The sequence below is a fragment of the Bombyx mandarina genome, chromosome 03 (genome assembly GCF_030267445.1).
Source record: "Bombyx mandarina strain Sakado chromosome 03, ASM3026744v2".
Lineage (NCBI taxonomy): Eukaryota > Metazoa > Arthropoda > Insecta > Lepidoptera > Bombycidae > Bombyx > Bombyx mandarina.
The window spans coordinates 12560468-12582591 of NC_143210.1; the positions used below are offsets into that span (position 1 = coordinate 12560468).

At 36.3% G+C, this 22124-nt stretch overlaps 3 protein-coding genes and 1 long non-coding RNA gene across 5 annotated transcripts in view; 3 read left to right on the top strand and 1 right to left on the bottom strand.

The window, feature by feature from the left end:
- Positions 1-22124, bottom strand: part of GSTs2 (glutathione S-transferase sigma 2) — a 469518-nt gene that overhangs the window by 28333 nt on the left and 419061 nt on the right. The gene's annotated exons all lie outside the window — the stretch shown is intronic.
- On the top strand, positions 1334-4008 carry LOC149503325 (uncharacterized). Its single transcript, XR_016325356.1, has 2 exons — positions 1334-3454; positions 3888-4008. It is a non-coding gene; the product is annotated as an uncharacterized LOC149503325 (long non-coding RNA).
- LOC114242368 (non-structural maintenance of chromosomes element 3 homolog) lies at positions 5411-7642 on the top strand. Of its 2 annotated transcripts, none has more exons than XM_028173495.2 (4): positions 5411-5665; positions 6248-6419; positions 6687-6799; positions 7056-7642. In XM_028173495.2, the coding sequence occupies exons 1-4, from the start codon at positions 5474-5476 to the stop codon at positions 7206-7208; spliced, it is 630 nt and encodes a 209-aa protein (XP_028029296.2). In that variant the 5' UTR covers positions 5411-5473; the 3' UTR covers positions 7209-7642. The 2 variants fall into 2 exon arrangements, with proteins under 2 accessions (XP_028029296.2, XP_089594202.1); XM_089738076.1 differs by having other exon boundaries at positions 5433-5538.
- On the top strand, positions 8093-20617 carry LOC114242329 (mitochondrial 2-oxoglutarate/malate carrier protein). The gene is made up of 5 exons (XM_028173447.2): positions 8093-8306; positions 13482-13700; positions 15836-16015; positions 17336-17557; positions 17980-20617. Exons 1-5 carry the CDS (start codon positions 8227-8229, stop codon positions 18158-18160), a joined length of 882 nt encoding a protein of 293 aa, XP_028029248.2. The 5' UTR covers positions 8093-8226; the 3' UTR covers positions 18161-20617.

The window sequence follows — 22124 nt, forward strand, 5'->3', positions numbered from 1 at the left end:
AAAATAAAATAAAAAAAGTAGCCTATGTTCATCAGGGACAATGTCGGCTTCTAATGGAAAAATATTTTTTCAAATCGGTCCAGTAGTTTCGGAGCCTATTCGAAACAAACAAACAAACAAATCTTTCCTCTTTTTATTATTATATATTATTTATTATATAATATTATAAGTATAAGTAAGTATAGATTTTTAGTGACTTAAAGCCAGGATAACCCGATGTCATTGGAACTTCGACCATTTTTTATTATTTTGGACGTGGGTGGACGAGCCCACCTGGTGTTAAGTGATTACTAGAACCCATAGACATCTACAACGTAAATGCCGCCCACCCACCTTGAGATATGAGTTCTAAGGTCTCAGTATAGTTACAACGGCTGCCCCGCCCTTCAAACCGAAACGCATTACTGCTTCAGGGCAGAGATAGGCAGGGTGGTGGTACCTACCCGTGCGGACTCACAAGAGGTCCTACCACCAGTAATTACGCTAATTATAATTTTGCGGGTTTGATTTTTATTGCACGATGTTATTTATTCCTTCAGCGTGGAGGTCAATCGTGAACATTTGTTGAGTACGTATTTCATTAGAAAAATTGGTACCCGCCAGCGGGATTCGAACACCGGTGCATCGCTCAACACGAATGCACCGGATGTCTAATCGTTTAGGCCACGACGACTCAATAAATTTGGTATTAGCGTCATTATGCATAAAGACCCTAACTGGGCGGCCATTCGCAACCGCCCTACGAGAAGCTGAGGACCGGACGAGGTGAAAACAGCTCACGAGACAGGCCGCGGTCAAGTTCCAAGGACACGACCTTCAGTAATGAAGAAAACGAAGAAGAATGCTTATAGACTTTACCTATAGAACCTACGAAGTCTTCTATTTATTGGGTCTGTAAAGAACAAAGAATTCCAATTCACAAAGCAAAATATTTTTGATCATCGCAGTAGTTATTATCTACTGTGGGCTGTGAGTAGATATGCCGCAACGAAGATATATATTATTAATAAGATTTTCTAGAAACATGGTCGTTTCTACCCAGCTCCGATTCTATCTCTTAGTTATGCACTTATTGAAACTTAGCTGATTTACTAGGCTCCATTTATTTTGAGCATATACCAATATAATATTCTAGAATTTAATTAACGATTACTTTGTGACGGAAATTGAACCCTCATGACATCGAACAATAAGGCCCGTTCCCACTGTGCCGATTCGATTGTTTCGCTACTTCAGCAATACCGAATATGCTAATGACAAATCAATTTGTTTCAAGCTCTTTAAGTTAATAGAGGTATCCAGAGTAGTCGAATCTAGTTTACAGTGCTCTATAATGTTGATCTCATCCGCTCAATTCGAATGTTTTGTTCCGGTAAAAACAAGACGCGCCGTCGCACAGTGGGTCGATACTATGATTTTAGTGACTTAGGCACCAACTTTGTTTTTTTACATTTTTCTTTATGTAGATAGATAGAGCTCGTTAATCTAAATAATAATTGTTTTAGGCAAAAATGACAAAAACTTTATAGTTTGGTCAGAAAAATGTGTTTTGTGATTTTTTTGTATGGAGCGGGTCACATTAAATTAAATTCCTGCTAAGTACTGCGAGGTCCCGCTTTGAAACTTTATTTTCCTTACACCTTGTCTAGTCTACTATCATTTGATGCTATGAACATGTGCATAAAGTTGCAACTCTGCCAAATAAATGGATCGAAAAAAATTAATAAATACATAGAATAAAAACCTTTATATTTTTTTTCGTAATTGCTTTTAAGTTAAATTTGATATGGATTAGTAAGTAAAAGCACGTAATGATACCCATAATTACACAATACCTAACAACAATACGTTTAGTAGGTCTCTAATTAAGCAATCTCTCTAATTATTAGGATAGTTAACATTATTTAATGAGGATAACTAGTTAAGCAACCATTACTGGGTAGTAGAAAATATAGTAAATATTTGTTTGTCTCTGGAAGTATAAAGTGACCATGTTTATTATATACTAACTAGTGTTCGTTTATTCGTACTACTACTAACATCTCGTGATTGTCGTTGTGATCTTCCTTTTTCCGTTATAATGAATAATTTTGTTAACAATTTAGAATTATTTATGATTTTAAGAGAGCAACTACAGTCGCTGTCTGATAATAAAAAACTCTTTCAATTCCTACAAAATCAAATAAACGTGACCGAAGTATTGAGCTCCAAAAATTCTATACGCACTTTTGTTCAAATATAAGTGCAATATAAAAACGAAGTAGTCGCATGTTAGCACAGTTTATAAGAAAAAATGTGATTGGTTAGAAGGTGCAATAAACTGGCCCGTAGGAATGATACCTGAAGCTATTAACACTGTACAGGAAAGACTCGAGATTTCTACTACTGAAGATGTTGAAAATGTACCACCCTCAAATGTACCACAGAAGCCTCGACATCTACTTTTACACCTCGAAACCTTTTGAAGAATTGGGATCCAGGCAAAAACGAAGACGCATTGAACAAATTTACCAATCGCTTTCGTTATCCCCGGATGAAATGAAAGCTACTACAATTGCTAGTTTGAGAAACACTGGAAATGAAGATGTAGGAGAAATAATAAACCACTTGTCAAATCACCCCGAAGATCTAGAAAAAGTTAAGGAGTGTTTAAGTACAAGTAAAGTGAAAAGTAGTACATATTCTCCCGATAAGGCACTATTAGTTTCACTTAAATTAAGTAAGTGGCAGTATATAAACCTAAGAGAAGCAGCAAGTGAAAATGGGTCTGATTTATACCCTTCTTAATATAAAATTAAGCAAGGAAAAACCAAATGTTATCCAGGGAAAGACGAGGTAATTATTACTGAAGAAGGAGCTGCTATTAAAATGCAAGCATTACTAAACTTGGCGCTATATAGGCTCTTAGATGTGATTACTTCGGATTTGGACTCAGCAAGAGAGCTACTGCTTATAAGCAAATAGGCTTTGATAGAGCCCCAGGTCAAAGTAATTATAAACAGAAAACTGAAACAGAGTTTGATGATTCATCTATTTTCATGGTCAGTCTAGTTCTTATAAGGCTTCAGACATTTGATGGAACAGTTGCTTGGGAAAACGATCTACCCTAATCAACTTTTTATTGCCGTCCAATAATGTTTAAATTTACAAAAGAAACTCAGTCAACAGTGGCAATTATAAAAGCTAGCATAACAGAAGAAATAGAATGACTTCAGCCATCAAAAATCAAACAAGTTGAAGTGAAGCATCAATTGCACATGACGATGATAGACGGCAAAATAACCTCATATTTGTTAGAAACATTTTCTGCTATCTGTGATATTTGCGAAGCAAAACCGTCAGAGTTTTTTGGAGTCACTTGCTTGTCAAAGAGAAAATAATGAAGAAATATTCCAGTATGGAATGCCATCTTTACATGCCTGGATAAGATGCATGGAGTGCTTACTTCATATCGGTAAATATAATTTTATTACTTCACAATTTTTTCATCGTACGTGGTTTCCTGTGAGATTATTTTTTTATGACACTTTTTGTTTTCGTCTTATCGTTTGGACTTCAAGAAATGGGGTTACAGGGGGGATGACAAAGAAAAAATATCAATCAGAAAGAGCGCTATACATTAAAAAGGAATGCGGTTTATTTATGGATGTTTTCAAGCAAGAAGTAGGAACAACCAATGATGACAATACTGCCAGAAGATTTTTCAGGGATGCAGAAGGAACAGCCCGCATAACAGGAATACGTAAAGATTGAATAGAGAGGTTTCACGTGATTCTTCAGACTGTTGCATCTGGAGAGCGCGTGGACCTTTCCAATTTTTCCGAATTTTGTAGATATACTGCAGAATTGTATGTTAATTTATATCCCTGGTATTATATGCCTTTCAGTATCCATAAATTGTTGGCTCATGGCGGTGATATACAATAATGAAGAACTTTGGTGCCATTCGAATAGGTAAGCTCTCGGAAGAGGCAGCGGAAGCTCTCAATAAAGATTTTCGGAAATATACAGAGAGTTGTTATTTTAGAAAAATAAGTAGAACGTCGACTAATGAGGATATTTTACACAATCTTCTTTTGTCTTCTGGCCTAAAGATCGAATGGTGAAACAAAATATATAAAACTTAGAGAGATTGCTTAATTAGAGACCTACTAAATGTATTGTTGTTAGGTATTATGTAATTATGGGTATCATTACGTGCTTTTACTTACTAATCCATATCAAATTTAACTTAAAAGCACTTACGAAAAAAAATATAAAGGTTTTTATTCCATGTATTTTTTTATTTTTTTCGATCCATTTATTTGGCAGAGTTGCAACTTTATGCACATGTTCATAGCATCAAATGATACTAGACTAGACAAGGTGTAAGGAAAATAAAGTTTCAAAGCGGGACCTCGCGGTACTTAGCAGGAATTTAATTTAATGTGACCCGCTCCATACAAAAAAATCACAAAACACATTTTTCTGACAAAACTATAAAGTTTTTTTCATTTTTGCCTAAAACAATTATTATTTAGATTAACGAGCTCTATCTATCTACATAAAGAAAAATGTAAAAAAACAAAGTTGGTGCCTAAGTCACTAAAATCATAGTATCGACCCACTGTGCGTCGCAACGTGAATATTTTGACGCATAGACGCCGGCAAACTTATCTTTAATACAATTACTCAAATTCTAGAAATTTAACTCTCTTTTCCAACTGAAAATATATTTATACGTAATTTGTCTTGATTTGAGATGGATTAAAAAAAATTCTGGTAGACTAGTCTGTCATTGCAATTGTAAGTGTCTGGGTAATTGTTGCCAGAAAAACAGCCAGTTCGTCATAGTGAGAGCGGTACTTAAAACGAAACATATCAACAACATCTCACACATATTGTTCATGTATCAATTGACCTCGAATATTTTAAAAGGGCAACTAATAATGCAATTTATTTTATATGAATTTCTTCTACCAAATAATTGAAGACAATGTGAAAATATATCACATTTTAATTGTGTCATAACTTAATAATCAAACATTTAATACATCACGGCTCAAATTGAACAGTGTACAGGCCCATCACGCGGGTTGTTATCATTAAAATACAGTTTTGGTAACGGACAGTGGATGGGAGTTATAGAATAGGCAGCTGGTTTTATAGACATGCCTAAAATATTATGCTCTAAGTGTGCTTATTTTCAGTACATTCTGCAATTTTATGTGTATTTTCTACAATTTTCACGAATTTTGTACAATATTAAAACTGGTTTTGAGCACATTATCACTAAATATCAAGAGATTTTTCTGTTTCCTATCATTTTAAATCTTAGTTTGATGTTAAAACCTATAAAATTTGGCTGTATGGGCTAGACTCTTTTAGTTGACAAGAAGAACAAAAATTTAATTTTGAAAATATTTAAAGGAATAGGAATCAAAACATTACATTTAGTATTTACTCGAAAGAAAGCCGCAAGTTATAACATAAAATGAGTAGGCAATCACAAACAGAATCCACAAGACTATTCGATAACTCTGTAAGACAATGTGTAAGGTATGTGTTTTGTCGCGAAGCTGATAAAATACCCATAAAACGATCTGAGATATTGGAGCAAATTGCGCCCGAATATCGGAAAAAATCAAAAAATGTTTTACTTGAAGTTGAAAAAGAATTAAAACGGGTGAGTTGAGAGTACCAACTTATTTTAAAATATAGATATATGTTTGGTGTGTTTAATTTGAACATAAATAAATTTTAAATGAATGTGGTAACTATGTACATTTGAAAAGTCCTTTTTAATTATTAGCATTGAGAATGAGGGTTCTAAATAAATATTAACACATTACATACCGATTTGGGCATTTGTAAATTTACATAATACCAACTTTAGAAGAACTGACGACAAATATTGACTTGAGAGGGAAACATAATGAAGCTAAGCCCCAAGTGAATTTCAAACAAAATCGAGGTCAGATTTGGCCCCTTTTTCATTGCTTAGTTAGGGGGACGAGCTTATGGACTGTCTGGTGTTAAGTGGTTACCTATGCAGACATCAGCAATGTAAATGCCACCACCCACCATGAAGCATGAGTTCTAAGTCTCAGTTTTATACTATAACAGCCATGCTTTAAACCGAAGTGCGTTACTGCTTCATGGTAGAAATTGGCAAAGTAGCCACACAAATGGACTCACAAGACACCCCACCAGTGAGTAAACCACTTCCTTCCTTTCAACTATTCATAACAGTGTGTACTATCTTCAGGTGTACGGATATAAACTTGTAGAAATAAAAGATAAAGATAAAATCCTATACATTGTTGTGCTGGATGAAGCATGTGACTCTCCACCTTCGAGAACAACAGACCTACTACAGAAGAGGATATTGTCGGGGGCTCTTACACATATCTTCATGTCAGGAAGACCAGTCAAAGAAGGTAAGGTGCACTGTGCCTGAATTCTTAGAACCTAAAATTTTTTTGAAGGGGTAATTAATATTTTATTGAATTTCCTATTAACAATTGCGTTGTTACAAAATTAAATACATTGTTACAAACAAGTTAAATACTTTGTATAAATTTTAAATGGTTACTTCGAACTAACTTATTATACAAATGCAATTTCTCACTGTTCTCTGTACAGAACACAGATTTTAAAATAATCTAAATATTGCATATTACAAATTTTATTTTGACTTATTACAGATGATATGTGGAGTTTCCTAGATAAATCTGGTTTACTCGCAGAAGATAACATTTCTGGAAGAAAATTACTAACGCAGCAATTTACAAAACAGTTGTACCTTTCATATTCAAAGGTATGACTAATATTAATTATGTGAGAGTAATTTGGACAAGATTCATATTGTTGTTCATGGGCATTGATAGTTGCTTAAAACCTTTTTTTCTATTTATACTATTCTTCTTCTTCTCCATCGCTCCCTCATTGCTGAGGATCGTGACTCCGTTTTAGCCTGTCTACTGTCAGCCTCCATCGGTTCCGGTCAGTTGCCTGGTGTAGTGCATATTATATTATTATATTTATATTTATACTATTAAAAAGCTTAATTTCAGATGGGGGAAGGTGAACTAGCTAGGTACGCATTTGACTGGGGTCCAAGAGCTAATCATGAATTGCCCAAGAAGTTCATACTGCAAAAAGTTGCAGTAGCATTTGGTACAGATCCAGCATGTTGGTCGGAACAATACAAAAGAACACTGGAATAAATCATGATCTACTTGTACCTTGAATATAAAAGTAAATTTTCAATAAAGTAGATGTGAAATGAGTTGATCCGTAATGATAACAATATTTCCTAATTTTAATATTAAATACGGTACAGTAAAAAATACAGTAGGTACTACAGAAAATGTAAATAAAAGATTTGTTCATCATTATATAACAATAATAATGGATTGTATTATATTAAAATATTAGTGAAACCTGGACACACTATTAACTGTATGGAAATGAGATCAAAATAATGCAAAGTTAATCAAAGTTTACCTCTTAGGAGATTTAGTATAGTGTTGCCTACAATTGTCCAATATCTTTAAAATCTAAATATTCACTTTCTAGGAATAGAAAATGTTATAATCACTATTTTCTAAATATTATTTTTGTTTTGATTAGAATAAAGTAAAACAACTATATTTGTTAATTTCTTTGTTAAGTTTGTTGTTTTTGTTTGAATTTTCCCACTCAATGAAAGTGTTGCTTAATTTTCTATCACAGTTACCGTACCATTTGCAGTGGACTCAATCGCTCTGCAACGAATAGGTGTGTACAGTAATCTGGTCAGCAGTCAGCGGTTTAGGTGTGCCCATGTACACGAGGCAAGACGAGGCCGTGTGATCGTCAGCCCACCACAGCTAAAAAAATCTCCACCAAATCAGATTAATATTACCTACTAACAATGACAGAAAATTTAAGAATGTTTAATGTTTTATGGTTTTTAATGTACACATTTTTAAATGATTTCAAAATACCTAAGAAGTTACGGTTCAATTGTAGTGTTACAAAGTTAAAATGTGCCATGATCCATTTGCTTTACGCCAGAACTTAACGTAACATCACACAGTGAAATGTCAAAACGTCAAAAACTTCAAACTAATCTTAGAAGCTGATTAGAGCAGCTGTTTTTCTCTACTGCAAAATTCAAGTTTGATTTGTTAGAGAAACATAACATAAAAGTTTATATTGCATTAATTGAATCGGAGTAGTGCTTATTCGAGAATATAAATAATGGCTCAATCATCCGCCGCGCCGCCGAAAGAGCGTTATATACCAAATGGATTGAAGTTCGCGTTTGGTGGCCTTGCAGGGTAAATTTTTTGAATTTATTTTAAGATATACGTTGTCCTTTACCGTGAACCAATGTCATTAACAATCGATTATGTTTTGTATTACACTTTTTTTGCCGAAATTTAGTACACATTAAACATTTTAAATAAATAGACACGCTCTTAAATTTGTCGTGATGTTGTTAATTGATACTAAATGATGTTCAAATAGGATCAGCGTTTGCTCAAGTTATCTGCAGAGTACGTGCGTGTTCTAGTTCTGTTGTGGTGTCATTCATTATGTAATAGAACAACTATGAAACTTAAACTAAAACCTCGAGAATTGTTTGTAATAGCTATTATTCCATTGGATAAATATGATGAGTTAAAATAATCTCAACAGTTGAATTAAGGTTGTGACTAATGAAATATACTCAAACATTATTAATCCTTATTATTAAAAAAAAATCCTACAAAAGTCTGAAATGATTTCAGCTTAAAAGCCAACACTTTTGACTTCAAGATATTGACATAGTGTAATGATTTCCCCAAATGATTAACAGTAATCTTTAGACTGAATTTTTAACTTAAGTTACTTTTAGATTTTAAGTATAATTTGTTAGATAACATTTCAAAATAAAAAAAGGCTTCTTCTTTGATTTGATATGTGATGTCTGTTTAATATTTTTAGGTGTTATCTGTAATTGTTTTAGTCTATAATCATGTAAAGATCAGGTGAATAAAAATATTTTCTGTCTTAATAAAATGCTCAATATTTTGCAACTTACTTTAAAAACTACAAATAATATGAATTTGGTCCATGCATGTACTTAAATCATTGTGGAATAATTCGTTTTTTTATCAAGCTATGGATGTGTATTTTTTTTTGTAAAATGGTATTCTTAAACTCTTTTTGTCATAAAAAAAAACTTAGATTTTCTATAGAAACAGAGTTTACACTGTATTAACATAGCCACTATCATGTTTTGTAACTTCATTATACAATTGTATTATAATCCAGGAAAATATGAAAATTATGTCATAAACTTTATTTAAAGAATCTGGTTTTTATTCCAAATATTTATTAACTAAATCAATAGTGCAAACTAATCAAGATGAAAAACTTTCTAGATTATAATACCATTATTAGAAGTTAGTAGTGATTGTGTACACTTCTATATTTCTATAAAAAAACAGTTTTTCTTTTCTTAAATAGAGTAACATATTTTACAAATAACTCGGCAGCACAACAGTGAAGTAAACATACATATTGAGACAAGTACAAAAACAGATTGTTGTGCCATTTAAAAAAAACAGCCCAAAAAAGAAACTTTTACTGGTGGTAGGACCTCTTGTGAGTCCTTGTGAGGGTGGGTACCACCACCATGCCTACGTATTTCGATGCGTTTCGGTTTGAAGGGTGGGGCAGCCGTTGTAACTATACTTGAGACCTTAGAACTTATATGTCAAGGTGGGTGGCGCATTTACGTTGTGGATGTCTATGGGCTCCAGTAACCACTTAACACCAACGCCTAGTGTTTTCATATAGAGAGATGTTACTACTAGAGGTTCAAATTTTGCAAGTAGAACTTTCTAACAGAATACATGTCAGGCACATGTTCCCAAGTAATTTCCATGCTGAAACAACAACTTTATCTAATAAAAATGCAACCTACAAAATTCATAAATTCTACAACCTAATCATTTTTCAAATGGCATTTTTGCACAAAAACATGTACTTATTTCTTCATAATAATCCCAATTTCTGTCACATTAGCGTTTATCTCGATTAATGATCGTGTTAAAAGCGTGATACAAGTTTTACGACGTCTTATCATTCTGACACACTTCATTCATATCAGCTTGCAGCCATTTGCACTATAAAATAATATATATCGACAGTTGCCACACCAATACTACGATCATCATGAGGCAACGGATCATCTAAAATAGTCTTAAAAATGTCAGTCCTTGATCAGTTAAGTCTGTAGTCTACACTGACCGTATTTGGTTTAATAAAGCATCAATCAAGTCTCTTTGGGGTACTGCTTCTGCTTGATATCAGATATTTGATTCCACGAATCATTATAATACTTAGAGACTGGGACTGTGTATGTGGATAGTACTTTTGTCTATCATCTGTTTACACCAATCATATCAATTTTACCATTTTTACCTCCAGTATTGTGCGTTTTCAAGTGCTTTTACTGATAGACAGTCACGTGGATATGCCCCTGACATATAAAATTGTTATACAGTGTTTTATTCGGCATTGACCTCGTCGCGTGACGCAGCACTTTCCTTTCATTCCACGATCTTGATAGTATTAGATACGTCACATAGTCGGAATGACGTAAATGCTTAATTTATGATCAGCGGTGTGAGTGAATCTCCAAATAAACTTATTGGGATGCTGAAGAATCGATTAAATTTAAATAATCGATTTTAAATTAAATTGATGTTCAACAATCGATGTTTTAATTAATTTTGGTGCGTACGTCCCCCGCCATCCTCCTCCCGCTGAAAGCGGTAAGACGAGTCACTGGAAAGATAATATAACATGTAAATTGTCTTAAGAGAGACCCCTCACATTGGGGGACACCTGGGCAAAAATCAAAGAAGTCTTCTGAAGGGCATAAGCTCGTCTATCTGACTAAGCAAATAAAATTATCGCCTTTTTGTATTGGGTGAGCAGCTTACGGCCCTCGCGACTGTATGTGGTTATCGGAATCCTTCGACGTTACTACGTGAATGCAGCCACCCACCTCGAGTCATGACAGACCTCATCTACAGTCTCAATTGTATAGTGTAAGGGCTGCCCCATCAAACTAAAGTTCATTACTGCTTTGAAAGAGAAATAGACTGGTTTGGTCGGTGCGCCATCACTGCATGTGATGTTGAACAATCACTTAGTGAAGTTCTGCGAAAAACAATTCGAATAATGGAATTATGTAGATAACGCGTTTGCCTTGAACTGGCCGATGACCTCAACTGGCAACCTCAAGAGTTTTATTATTATAGATAACGTTAAAATTTACGTTTTCGAATTTGATAACCTAGGTGTATTATACAAAGACTAGTAACTCTGAAATTTTTGTCAATGGTGACATTATAAAAATTTACTTTAATTAACAACTCATACTTGTTCTTCTTCATTCGTACTAGACAACGACTAATAAACAAAATCTCTTAATAAATAAATATAAATGAGCAAGCAAAACCGAAGACGAAGGCTAATGTGCTGATACAAAAACACATCGGTAGCATAAAAGCAGTACGATTGAAATAGATAAACAAGAATAGCTCACTGTCACCTGACTTTTAAAATAGACAATACTGATAGTGCCAAAGGAATTTACATACCTATATTTTTGAAGTGAGACACTTTGTAAATATTGAATTGTTTGAAAAACGTTGTTTGGTTAATGATAATGGATGCAACCGAAAAAAATCGTGATGACTGTCGTAATAATCGATAAGAAGCTGAATAAATAATAAGTTCAATTTAAAGCTTGGCGTTCTAAATTGCGTCTGGCCTTAATCTCCACTGAACACTATTTCGAAAGCTTGCGAAATTGTCTAGAACAAGCTAAAGATTACCAATTAATATCACGATTGTACTGCATTCTGCATGTATAATATATGAGTCGACTATTATCAAAGCCGGCAATCTGACTTTTGGACAATGATTGGTAAATCAGAAAAACGAATTATTGACTTTGTATTCCATTGGCAGTCACAAAACTCTTCGGAACGACATCTTAGATAAATAACAGGTTAACTATTAACCTTTATTTAATGCAGGTTTTGAACCGTATTCTTTGAAGGAGACGATTATATTCAAATAAATCTGTATTGACATATCAATAAATTTTTTTTGTCCAAATGTACAGATTGCCGCCTTTGATAATAGACGACTCATATAATTGGAATTGGTACAAAGGTGAAAATCTCAGCAAGCTTAATATGAGAGAGTTTTCTTCTGCAAAATTCTTATCACTTTTGGCCTCGCCTGTACAATGAAATCGCGAAGTATATGTAGACCAAGATTTTCTTTTTAACGGCACCTACTCATGATTATTTTAGTGGATTTCAACTGGTGGTAGGACCTCTTGTGAGTCCGCGCGGGTAAGTACCACCACCCTACCTATTTCTGCCGTGAAGCAGTAATGCGTTTCGGTTTGAAAGGTGGGGCAACTATTGTAACTATACTTGAGACCTTAGAACTTATATCATCAAGGTGGGTAGCGCATTTACGTTGTAGATGTCTATCGGCTCCAGTAACCACTTAACACCAGGTGGACTGTGAGCTCATCCACCCATCAAAGCAATAAAAAAAAAGAAGAACATAATAATATCGAGGAGTAAGAGGCTATTTTGAATTAAGCGAAATTTCGCTAGATATGCGACATTTATCTTTGTAATTAAATTTGCGTTTTATTTGGCATTAGAATCAATTTATGTTTACTCCATTCGAATAGTTGAAGAAGTATTTTTTGTTATGATATTTTTTTCCAAAATTTAAACTTTAAATGGCTCTCTTATAAAGTTGCAAGAATGTCGCTTAAACGAAACAGCCTTTCACCAATCGATATCAAAGCCAATACCAATCTTAATCCAATGCCGAATAGTTACCGCACGGCACCGACAAGGGCAACGAGTGAAACAAAACCGAAACTAGATATATTTTGCCGATCAACGATGCTGCATTCCTTGGGGAACAGATATTCATAAATCTATTCAATAAATACAATACTGCTATGCCCTCAAGCGGTGCAGTTGAACTTTTTTCCACGGATAAAGAACAGTACCATTTACATAAATATTAACATTTTAACACCAACACGAGCCTCGCTTTCAGACGAGAACCTCAAAGTGTTAATGTTCATGAAAGGGAATATGCACCTTATGCCCGACGATTATAATAATTACTCATTTGAATTATACAAGTATTTTGTTTTGTCCCTGACCGGTTAACTTCCAGAAACTAAACCAACAAGTTTTATAAGTTCACTGACGCAATTATATAAAGATGTAATTTTACACATATTAACGGATTAACGATTAACGTTAACTTGCGTTAATTCTTCCGAAATGTAACGCTTTATCGTTTAATGAAGCTAACCTTTTTGTATCGGATTAACGATTAAGGAAGTTAACTATTTGATTAACGGTGCCCGGCTATGCTTATAACGAAGGTGTTATTGTATTTTTTAGAATGGCGGCAACGTGCGTTGTCCAGCCTTTAGATTTGATCAAGACAAGAATGCAATTGAGCGGCAGCGGGAAGAGCTCCTTCGCTGTGGCCGGGGAAATCGTTGCGAAGGAAGGCTTCTTCTCATTATACGCTGGGCTGTCAGCTGGCTTACTGAGACAAGCAACGTACACGACCACGCGGCTCGGAGTCTATAGCTGGCTCTTCGACACTTACAGAGAGTAAGTATGGTTTAAATGCAAATCGGGGGTAGATTCTGCGTAGGTTGATAGCACTGCTCTTGCTAGGGTTAGTGTTAGCAACGTCGTCAGGTTTGAGCCCCGTGAACTCACCTACTTGACAGGTTTGTGCTGAAATGGTCTCTCAACATCATCAACTTAGGTAAAAAAAAGCAGATCTTTCAATAAACACTTAATGAGGTTCGGAATAATAAATTTCTAGCTTACTTCTCAAAGTTTAATACGGTCCAATTATTAAACATTTAAAATTATTTCCGATCTTATGTAAAATCGATTCTTGCAACTTTCTTCTGAATCTACTCATAACGCTAATAGATAGAATTCAAAAAATGTTAGTAAACTGTTAGAAAGAGAGAGAGAATACACTTTATTGCCCACCAAAACACAATTTACATTCAAAAAACAGTTAAAAAGCAGATACATTTGTACAATAGGCGGTCTTATCGCGAAAAGCGATCTCTTCCAGACAACCGTTTAATTTACAGAAATTCTGGAAAATATAAAAATATAGCAGGTATGTTGCGGTGTACCATAGACAATACATTATTATAGAAAATATATACATACAATAAACAGATAAATACCGTTTACATATAATATATAAAAATATACATACTTACATACAATACCTACCTACTAATTTACTTACACACACATAAAAAATCAACAATATGGAAATGATAAATGATAATGATGACTCTTAATTATTATTATGGAAAATACTTTTATTTAGAAAATTACATAATAACCTATCAAATTATCTACTAAGGTTATTCAGAAGGTGAGTTCTTGCTCTCCTCCGTCTAGTTATACTTCGTTCCACAAAAAAAAAAAAACCTTACATAACAGGTCATAAGAGATCAAAATACAGGCTATCAATCGACGTGAATGCAAGTTCCAATATTGAACTCTATTTTAATCTATACTGTCGTTAACCTATCGGGTTTCAACTTCCTCAGCGTATTCAAGCATCGGATGATAATGTAATAAGACCGAGGTTTATTGGAACTGAGACGTTATTGAGTTTGAACTAAGGTGTCAATTTGAGTGGCGTTGCTAACATTGTGATTACGAACTGTTCTGTTCGTCAACACTAATAAAACCCACTGATTCTCTCGTCGAATCTTCTCAGTGGGTCGCAATTTCGATCCGGTTGTAAATTCTGCGAAGCACTGCTCTTGCCAGGGCTAGTGTTAGCAAATCCTCCTCGGTTGAGCCCATGAGTTCACCTACCAGCCTGCGCATAGCTGGAATAGCAATCAACAAAAACACTACAACACCATTTTTTACTGGTGGTAGGACCTCTTGTGAGTCCGCACGGGTAGGTACCACCACCTTGCCTATTTCTGTGGTGAAGCAGTAATGCATTTCGGTTTGAAGGGTAGGGCAGCCGTTCTAACTAAACTTGAGACCTTAGAACTTATATCTCAAGATGGGTGGCGCATTTACGTTGTAGATGTCTATGAGCTCCAGTAACCACTTAACATCAAGTGGGCTGTGAGCTCGTCCATCCATCTAAGCAATAAATAAAACACTAAAAAGTCGACAGTTAGCGGTATATGACGTCACTGCCTTTCAAGCGGGAACGTGCGAAAGAGATAGAGAGCCTAGCTACTGCAACCGCTTTTTCATAAAGCCGTCTACCAAAAAAACACTATGTAATTTTATTACTTAATTTCTAAAAGTATCAATAGAAGGCAAAACAGAAAACAAACTTATTTTGAATTTGTATCGTTATATGTATTGTGGTTTGAATCGATTCGTTGGATGAATGTATTTTTTATAAATACGAATAAAAACTGAAATCTGTGGTGAAATTACTGGTGGTAGAACCACTTGTGAGTCCGCGCAGGTAGGTACTACCACCCTGCCTATTTCTGCCGTGAAGCAGTAATGCGTTTCGGTTTGAAGGGTGGGGGGGTGGGGCAGCCGTTGTAACTATACTTAAGACCTTAGAACTCATGTCTCAAGCTGGGTGGCGGTATTTACGTTGTAGATGTCTATGGGCTCTGGGAACCACTTGACACCAGACGGGCCGTGAAGCCGTGAGCTCGTTCACCCAATCAAGCCATTTTTGTTTGTTTGTTTGTTTGTTATAAATGTCCTTTCCGCTGTAGACGCAACGCCGGTGCCAACCCTGGCTTCGGTACTAAGACCATGCTGGGTGTGGCCGCCGGGTCCATTGGTGCATTCGTCGGCACTCCGGCTGAAGTGGCCCTCATACGGATGACGGCCGACGGGCGTCTGCCCCAGGAGCAGAGGAGGAATTACAAGAACGTTGCTGACGCGCTGATCAGGTGGGTTCGACTGTAGATTCATTCAATGAACATTAAATTCTAAAAGACATTTGTGTTTACTAACTTTTTAAAAGTTAGGCATCAGGGAATTGCGCTGTTAAACGAATTTCTGTCCGAAATCCAGGATGCTGACGTGTTTGCCGATACTTGGGGGATACTTTTGTCTAAAATAATGTTATTTTTAGCATAATAAATAGTACCTACTTAATAATTTTAATAATGTTTTTTGTGTTATCGAGTTAGGCGTTTTGGTGCAAACTGTAAGCCTGACTTTGTATTGAATGGAATAAATAAATAAATCTATATATTATATAACAGTGAATGTGAAATCTTCGGTTTGTCTTAGCGGGTGATCCTCTGAAGTTTGCTTGTGATCGCATCAAATATGGCTCAAAAATGCGGTCGGGTTTGACTAGTTATAAATAAATAAATAATAAGACTTGGTCCTAAACCAGAATTACCTATATTATGGGAACCAGAGACTGATATACACACTAATATACATTCATATATATATGCCGGTATATACATGTGGGATTTTAAATTCGGGGTGCGCCAGTGAAACATTCGATCACTTCACAAAAACTCGATGCTTTATTTTGTCTTATGTAACAACGTCTTTCGTCTTCCGGATTACAATGCGTCTGAGCGTCGTCGCGTCCCGAAACTACTCCCGTGTTGCTTATGCAATAAAACTAGATGTTCCGCATTCATTCGCCTCCTTTCTTACTTCCTATCACGACATCTCCGATCTCTCTCACTCAGTCATGCTCCATATCTGTCATTCCTCCATATCGCTTCGTTCCGTTCCTACATACATTTTAAACGCCCAGACCAAACAAACATTCGTCGCTCGTCGTGGGACTTGAATCGACGATCTTCGATCTACCAGTATGGGTCCGTCTGCGCCATCCATTTTTTTTTTGTTGCCCTTGTAGCAGACGAGCATACGGCCCACCTGATGGTGAGTGGTTACCGTCGCCCATGGGCAGAGCCAAGCCGCTGCCTACTGTGTTGACGACGAAGGAATAATATTATCGTGCTGTGAAAATTAAGCCTGCAAAATTGATAATCAGCGCAACTACTGATCTAAGGACGTATTGTGACCCGGGTAGGTACTACCACCACGCTGCCTATTTCTGTCGTGAAGCAATAATGAGTTTCGGTTTGAAGGGTGAGGCAGTCTTAACTATACTGAGACCTTAGAACTCATATCTCAAGGTGGGTGGGGCATTTACGTTGTAGATGTCTATGGATACGGGTAACCACTTCACAGCGTATGAGGCGTCATAGTTGAATGTCGCGCAACGTAACCCACAGGATAGTGAGAGAGGAGGGCGTGCTGAAGCTGTGGCGCGGCGCCACTCCCACGGTGGGGCGCGCCATGGTGGTGAACGCGGCGCAGCTGAGCACGTACTCGCAGGCGCGGGAGGCGCTCGCGGGCCGCGTGCCCGACGGCGTGGCGCTGCACTTCTGCGCGTCCATGGTGTCCGGGCTGGTCACGACCATCGCCTCGATGCCCGTCGACATCATTAAGACCAGGTATTTCCTTCGCCTTTCTCCACAATCATTTATTTAGCGGGTTTTTTTTTCTCCTCCTATGCTGATAGCCTTGAGAGGCTATTTCAGCTTCACCTTAACGTGTGTAGGTGAGCTCGCGGGGCTCAAACCAGAGTTTTGCTAACACTGACCCTAGCAAGAGCAGTGCTTCGCAGAATCTACCACCGGATCGGAAACGCGGCCCACTGAGAAGATCCGGCGAGAAACTCAATGGGCTGTGTCTATGGGTTAATTCGCTCGTCGAGCCCTTCGTCGCAAACGACGGGTTCGACCGTGCCGCCTGTGAAAGATAAAGAAAGAATATATTCAATAAGATCAATAATAAATTACAGTAACGGAAGCGAAACGTGGACGGGTCGCGCTAGTATAAATATATTTACGTCACATACATTTTTTTTTTGCAGAATCCAAAACGCGGCAAAAGGTCAAAGTCAGCTGTCCGTAGTGACCTCCCTGCTGCGGAACGAGGGCGTCCTGTCGCTTTGGAAGGGCTTCCTGCCGTACTACGCGCGCCTCGGGCCCCACACCGTGCTCACCTTCATATTCCTGGAGCAGATGAACACGGCCTACTTCAAATACACGTAATGTGTTGCCCACTCTAAAACTTCTGGGGGAAAATGGCGGGAAATTTATTTACGAAATGGGGAAAACAAATTTTGATATATTTTTTGCGATAATTAAAAGGTATGTAAGAAAAAAAGACACGATGGAATGATCTAGAATGAGTGATTACTTAAATAAGAGTCGCGTGAGATATAGAGCAAAAGATGATTATTTATTGATTTAAGTGAAAAAAATATATCGATATTTGTAAGCATTTATAGATCAGCTTTTAAAATATGTTTATATACAAATTCAATTGGTGTAATGTCACAGAGGAATCGGTCGTTTTTGTAGTGGTGTTAAAATACGCTAATTGAAATTACATACATTTTATTTTTTTTCTATTTAAATATAAGCTTTGTTAAAATGGGTGCCGAATTCACTAGAAGGATTCGTTTAGAAACTGCAATGTTAAAAGTTTTTCGTATAATCGACTTTATTTACACTGAATATTATAATGTAATATTAAAGTTTGTCTTTATTTAATGTGATGATGTATTTTTGTATGAAAAATAATTGTTATCAGCGTTTAGATAATTGTCTAATTATGAGTGCTGCTGGAGATTCGATAAGGTGCTTGTTTGTATTGTAAACAAAAAAAATATGCGCAAAACTCTAATGTTATATAAAATAATGATTGTATATAATGAGTTAGCCGAAAAATAACAGAATGAACTTACTCGAACGAACGAATATTATTATATCGCATTTTCTATACACGCCATGTCTATGTTTTTTTTTTCTGTACACATAATTACTATGTAAATTAGGAATATTCTAGAATTACAAACGAAATGCTTTTTCCTCATTTACCATTTATCAGAGAACACACGGAAATTACTTTTGAATACATATTAATATCGGTCACAGGAAAATGGGAATAGGAAATATCGATTTTAAAACCTTCGTTTTTAGAGTGACTGTGAGCTGCAACACCGTCTCGCTCTCTCTCGTTCTTTTCGTGTCGTGAGGAAAGAGATAGCAATATATGTAGTTTCAAATACTATCCATCGCATTTCTCTCGCAATTCGCATGGGGTATGAGTGATTCGACCATTGTCACTCAACATTTAGGTTAATCGTATTTATTATCATACATTCTCTCTTCTCTATCGTTGTTGACATTGAAAAAAAAAGCTGTTTATTTATTGGTAACATTTGCCAGTAAATATTTAAAAAATATAGACAAATGTGAAATTGTTCTAAACATTACTACTGTCAACACTAGATTTAAGTGGAAAACAGATTCCTAGTGACGTCATTACAATCAATCTCGTTATCATTTTCTACGGTATTTTTTTTGTCTATTTGTAAATACTTTTTGCTAATTTCATTCAAAATTCGAGGCCACGGTTCTTGAAATCATAATGCCGGTTTTAAATCGAAAACAATGTTAATTCGTTACTAAGTCAAACATTTAATCTAGAGCGAAGGTAGATGAAAATCGTCGCATCGGGTCGTTGACCTCCCGAATCAACTCGGATTTGTTCATCGGTCTATTGAAACAGAATATTTACAGTAAACTTGTTATTTGAGGAGTTAGATTAACGGACATACGACGTTTTGCTTCTGTTATCAAGACTTTCGGCTTTTGAGTTCTCGTGTTTGCTGTATCATTATTGCTTTGCACAGTTAAATGCGGTAATAGTGTTTAAATTAAGATCATTTAAACTTCTATAATAATTTATTTATTAATTCTAAGCTCAAAGATTTTGTATACCTGATTTAAAAATAGTCTTTAATCATTATATGGCTTATTTATAATTTCTTCAGTAGAGGCTTTGGAATGTACCGCACTGACTGATTTCGGAATATCGAAAGTAAATATGATGTGTATTTCAATTATAATCTTTATTTTAATCAGATAAAGTTGAATTTCTTTTACTTTAATTTAACTAAGTATCCGTATATATAATTTCTTCGTTTTTGGCGACTTAAAGACCTAATTAAAACTGCTTCTACGGTCTTAATATCGAAACTATAAAGTATAAAAAAAATCGTAAAAATAGCGTTAATTCTCTCTCTATTAATTTTTTTTTTTCATATTCAACTTATAAATGAGTGGCAATAGTATATAAAGGCTATGGGGCAGATTGAAACAAACAAAAAAATTTGATAATTTAATGAAAAATGATTTTGAACCTAATATTTACTTACAAAAAAGGTCATATTTAAATATGGAGACTGACCGATTGCTACATTGTGTTCCGCCCCGGATAGCGGCGCAGAAGATAACCAGACAAAGGTATTTCGAAAGTAGTCTTTATTCCATTGCAGCAAGGTATATATTTATATTATGTAATAATTCCACACGAAATCATGTGATAAAATGTTTTTCATAATATATTTATTAATATATAGAGGATATATTTTTATAAGCGCGCTTTATAATTCGTGACTAACATAGATGTTGTAATTTAAATAAAATTATGATTGTTCATTTAGTGCGTTTTATTGTGTATTGTTTTCCCAGAAACTCACGACTTTTTCTAAGATATTTATCATTTAGCTACCTACCATTTAAGACTGCGAATTCTAGAAATATGTAACTTTAAAACGACTAGTGCTTGTTCCTAATAAATGAGGACCGTTTTTCTTTAATGATTTAAAAGGCGAATTTTTTTTTTAAATGCTATATTTCAGAGACGAAAAAAGTAAAGACAGACAGTCTCCTTTGAAAATGAGAACAAATTAATTTTTATAAAAAAACATATAAATAAACATATTTAAAATAAAAAAATTGGATCAAAGTTAATAAAATATTAGGTGCGATAAACAGGGTTTAGGGCGGCATCAAGCCTTAAACCATCACTGGATTCAACCTGAGAGAGCTTACCGGCAACAGCCCTAGCAAGAACAGTGCTTCGTAAAATCTACCACCGGATCGAAATCGCACCCACTGAGAAGATCCGGCGAAAAACTCAGTGGGCTGTGTCTGTGAGTTAGTTTGCTCGTTGAACTCGAAGAGGGCGGTAGGTATTTTTTTTTTTTTTTTTTTTTTCCTACCTAAGCTGAGAGCCTTGAGAGGCTATGTCAGCGTAACCCTAACTTTTGTAGGTGAGCTCACGGGGCTCAAACCTGATGACGTTGCTAACACGAACCCTAGCAAGAGCCGTGCTTCGCAGAATCTACCACCGGATCGGAAACGCGACCCACTGAGAAGATCCGGCGAGAAACTCAGTGGGCTGTGTCTGGGAGTTAATTTACTCGTCGAGCCCTTCGTCGCAAGCGACGGGTTCGACGAGAACGGTGACCGGTGCTTGAAGTACCTAGAAGCACCGTTAGTGGATCGGGAGGATCCGAGATGACGTGTTTTGGGCGACGTCGACTGCTTTCCATTCTGTCCGCAGGATCGGGAATGTAGTTACCGGCGGCCACGATGAGAGGGTTCTCGTGTCGTGCCGCTTTATCGAAGTGGCGCATTGACGCCGACTGCATATACTTACTGGTGGACTCTAAGTCCAGGTCGTCATGGAGGTCGACGTTCCTGACGAACCACGGGGCTCCGACGGCTATCCTGCAAAAACGGGATTGAATAATTTGGAATGACTTTAAGTGAGTGCGGGCCGCGTGAGCGAACACTACACTTGCATAGGTCATGACGGGGCATATGCAAGTTTTGTAGAGTGTCACCTTATTTCTAAGGGACATTTTACTTCGCCTACATATCATCGGGTAGAGACGTCCTAGAATGAAGGCGGCACGATCGCGTACCGTCTTGATGTGGGGGCGGAATGTCATCCTACTGTCGAGGGTGACGCCTAAATATTTGACCTTCGGGGCCCACGGTATGGGCTGGTCGAACATCGTGATTGGGCGAACGGCGGGGGCGGGGGTATTGACGCGCCTAGTCGGGAGGGGGATGCTCAGCGTGGTGTTCGGAGGGCGACCCCTTTTGAAGAGCACCGCTGTGCTTTTCGTGGGGTTAATGTCGATGCGCCACTTCC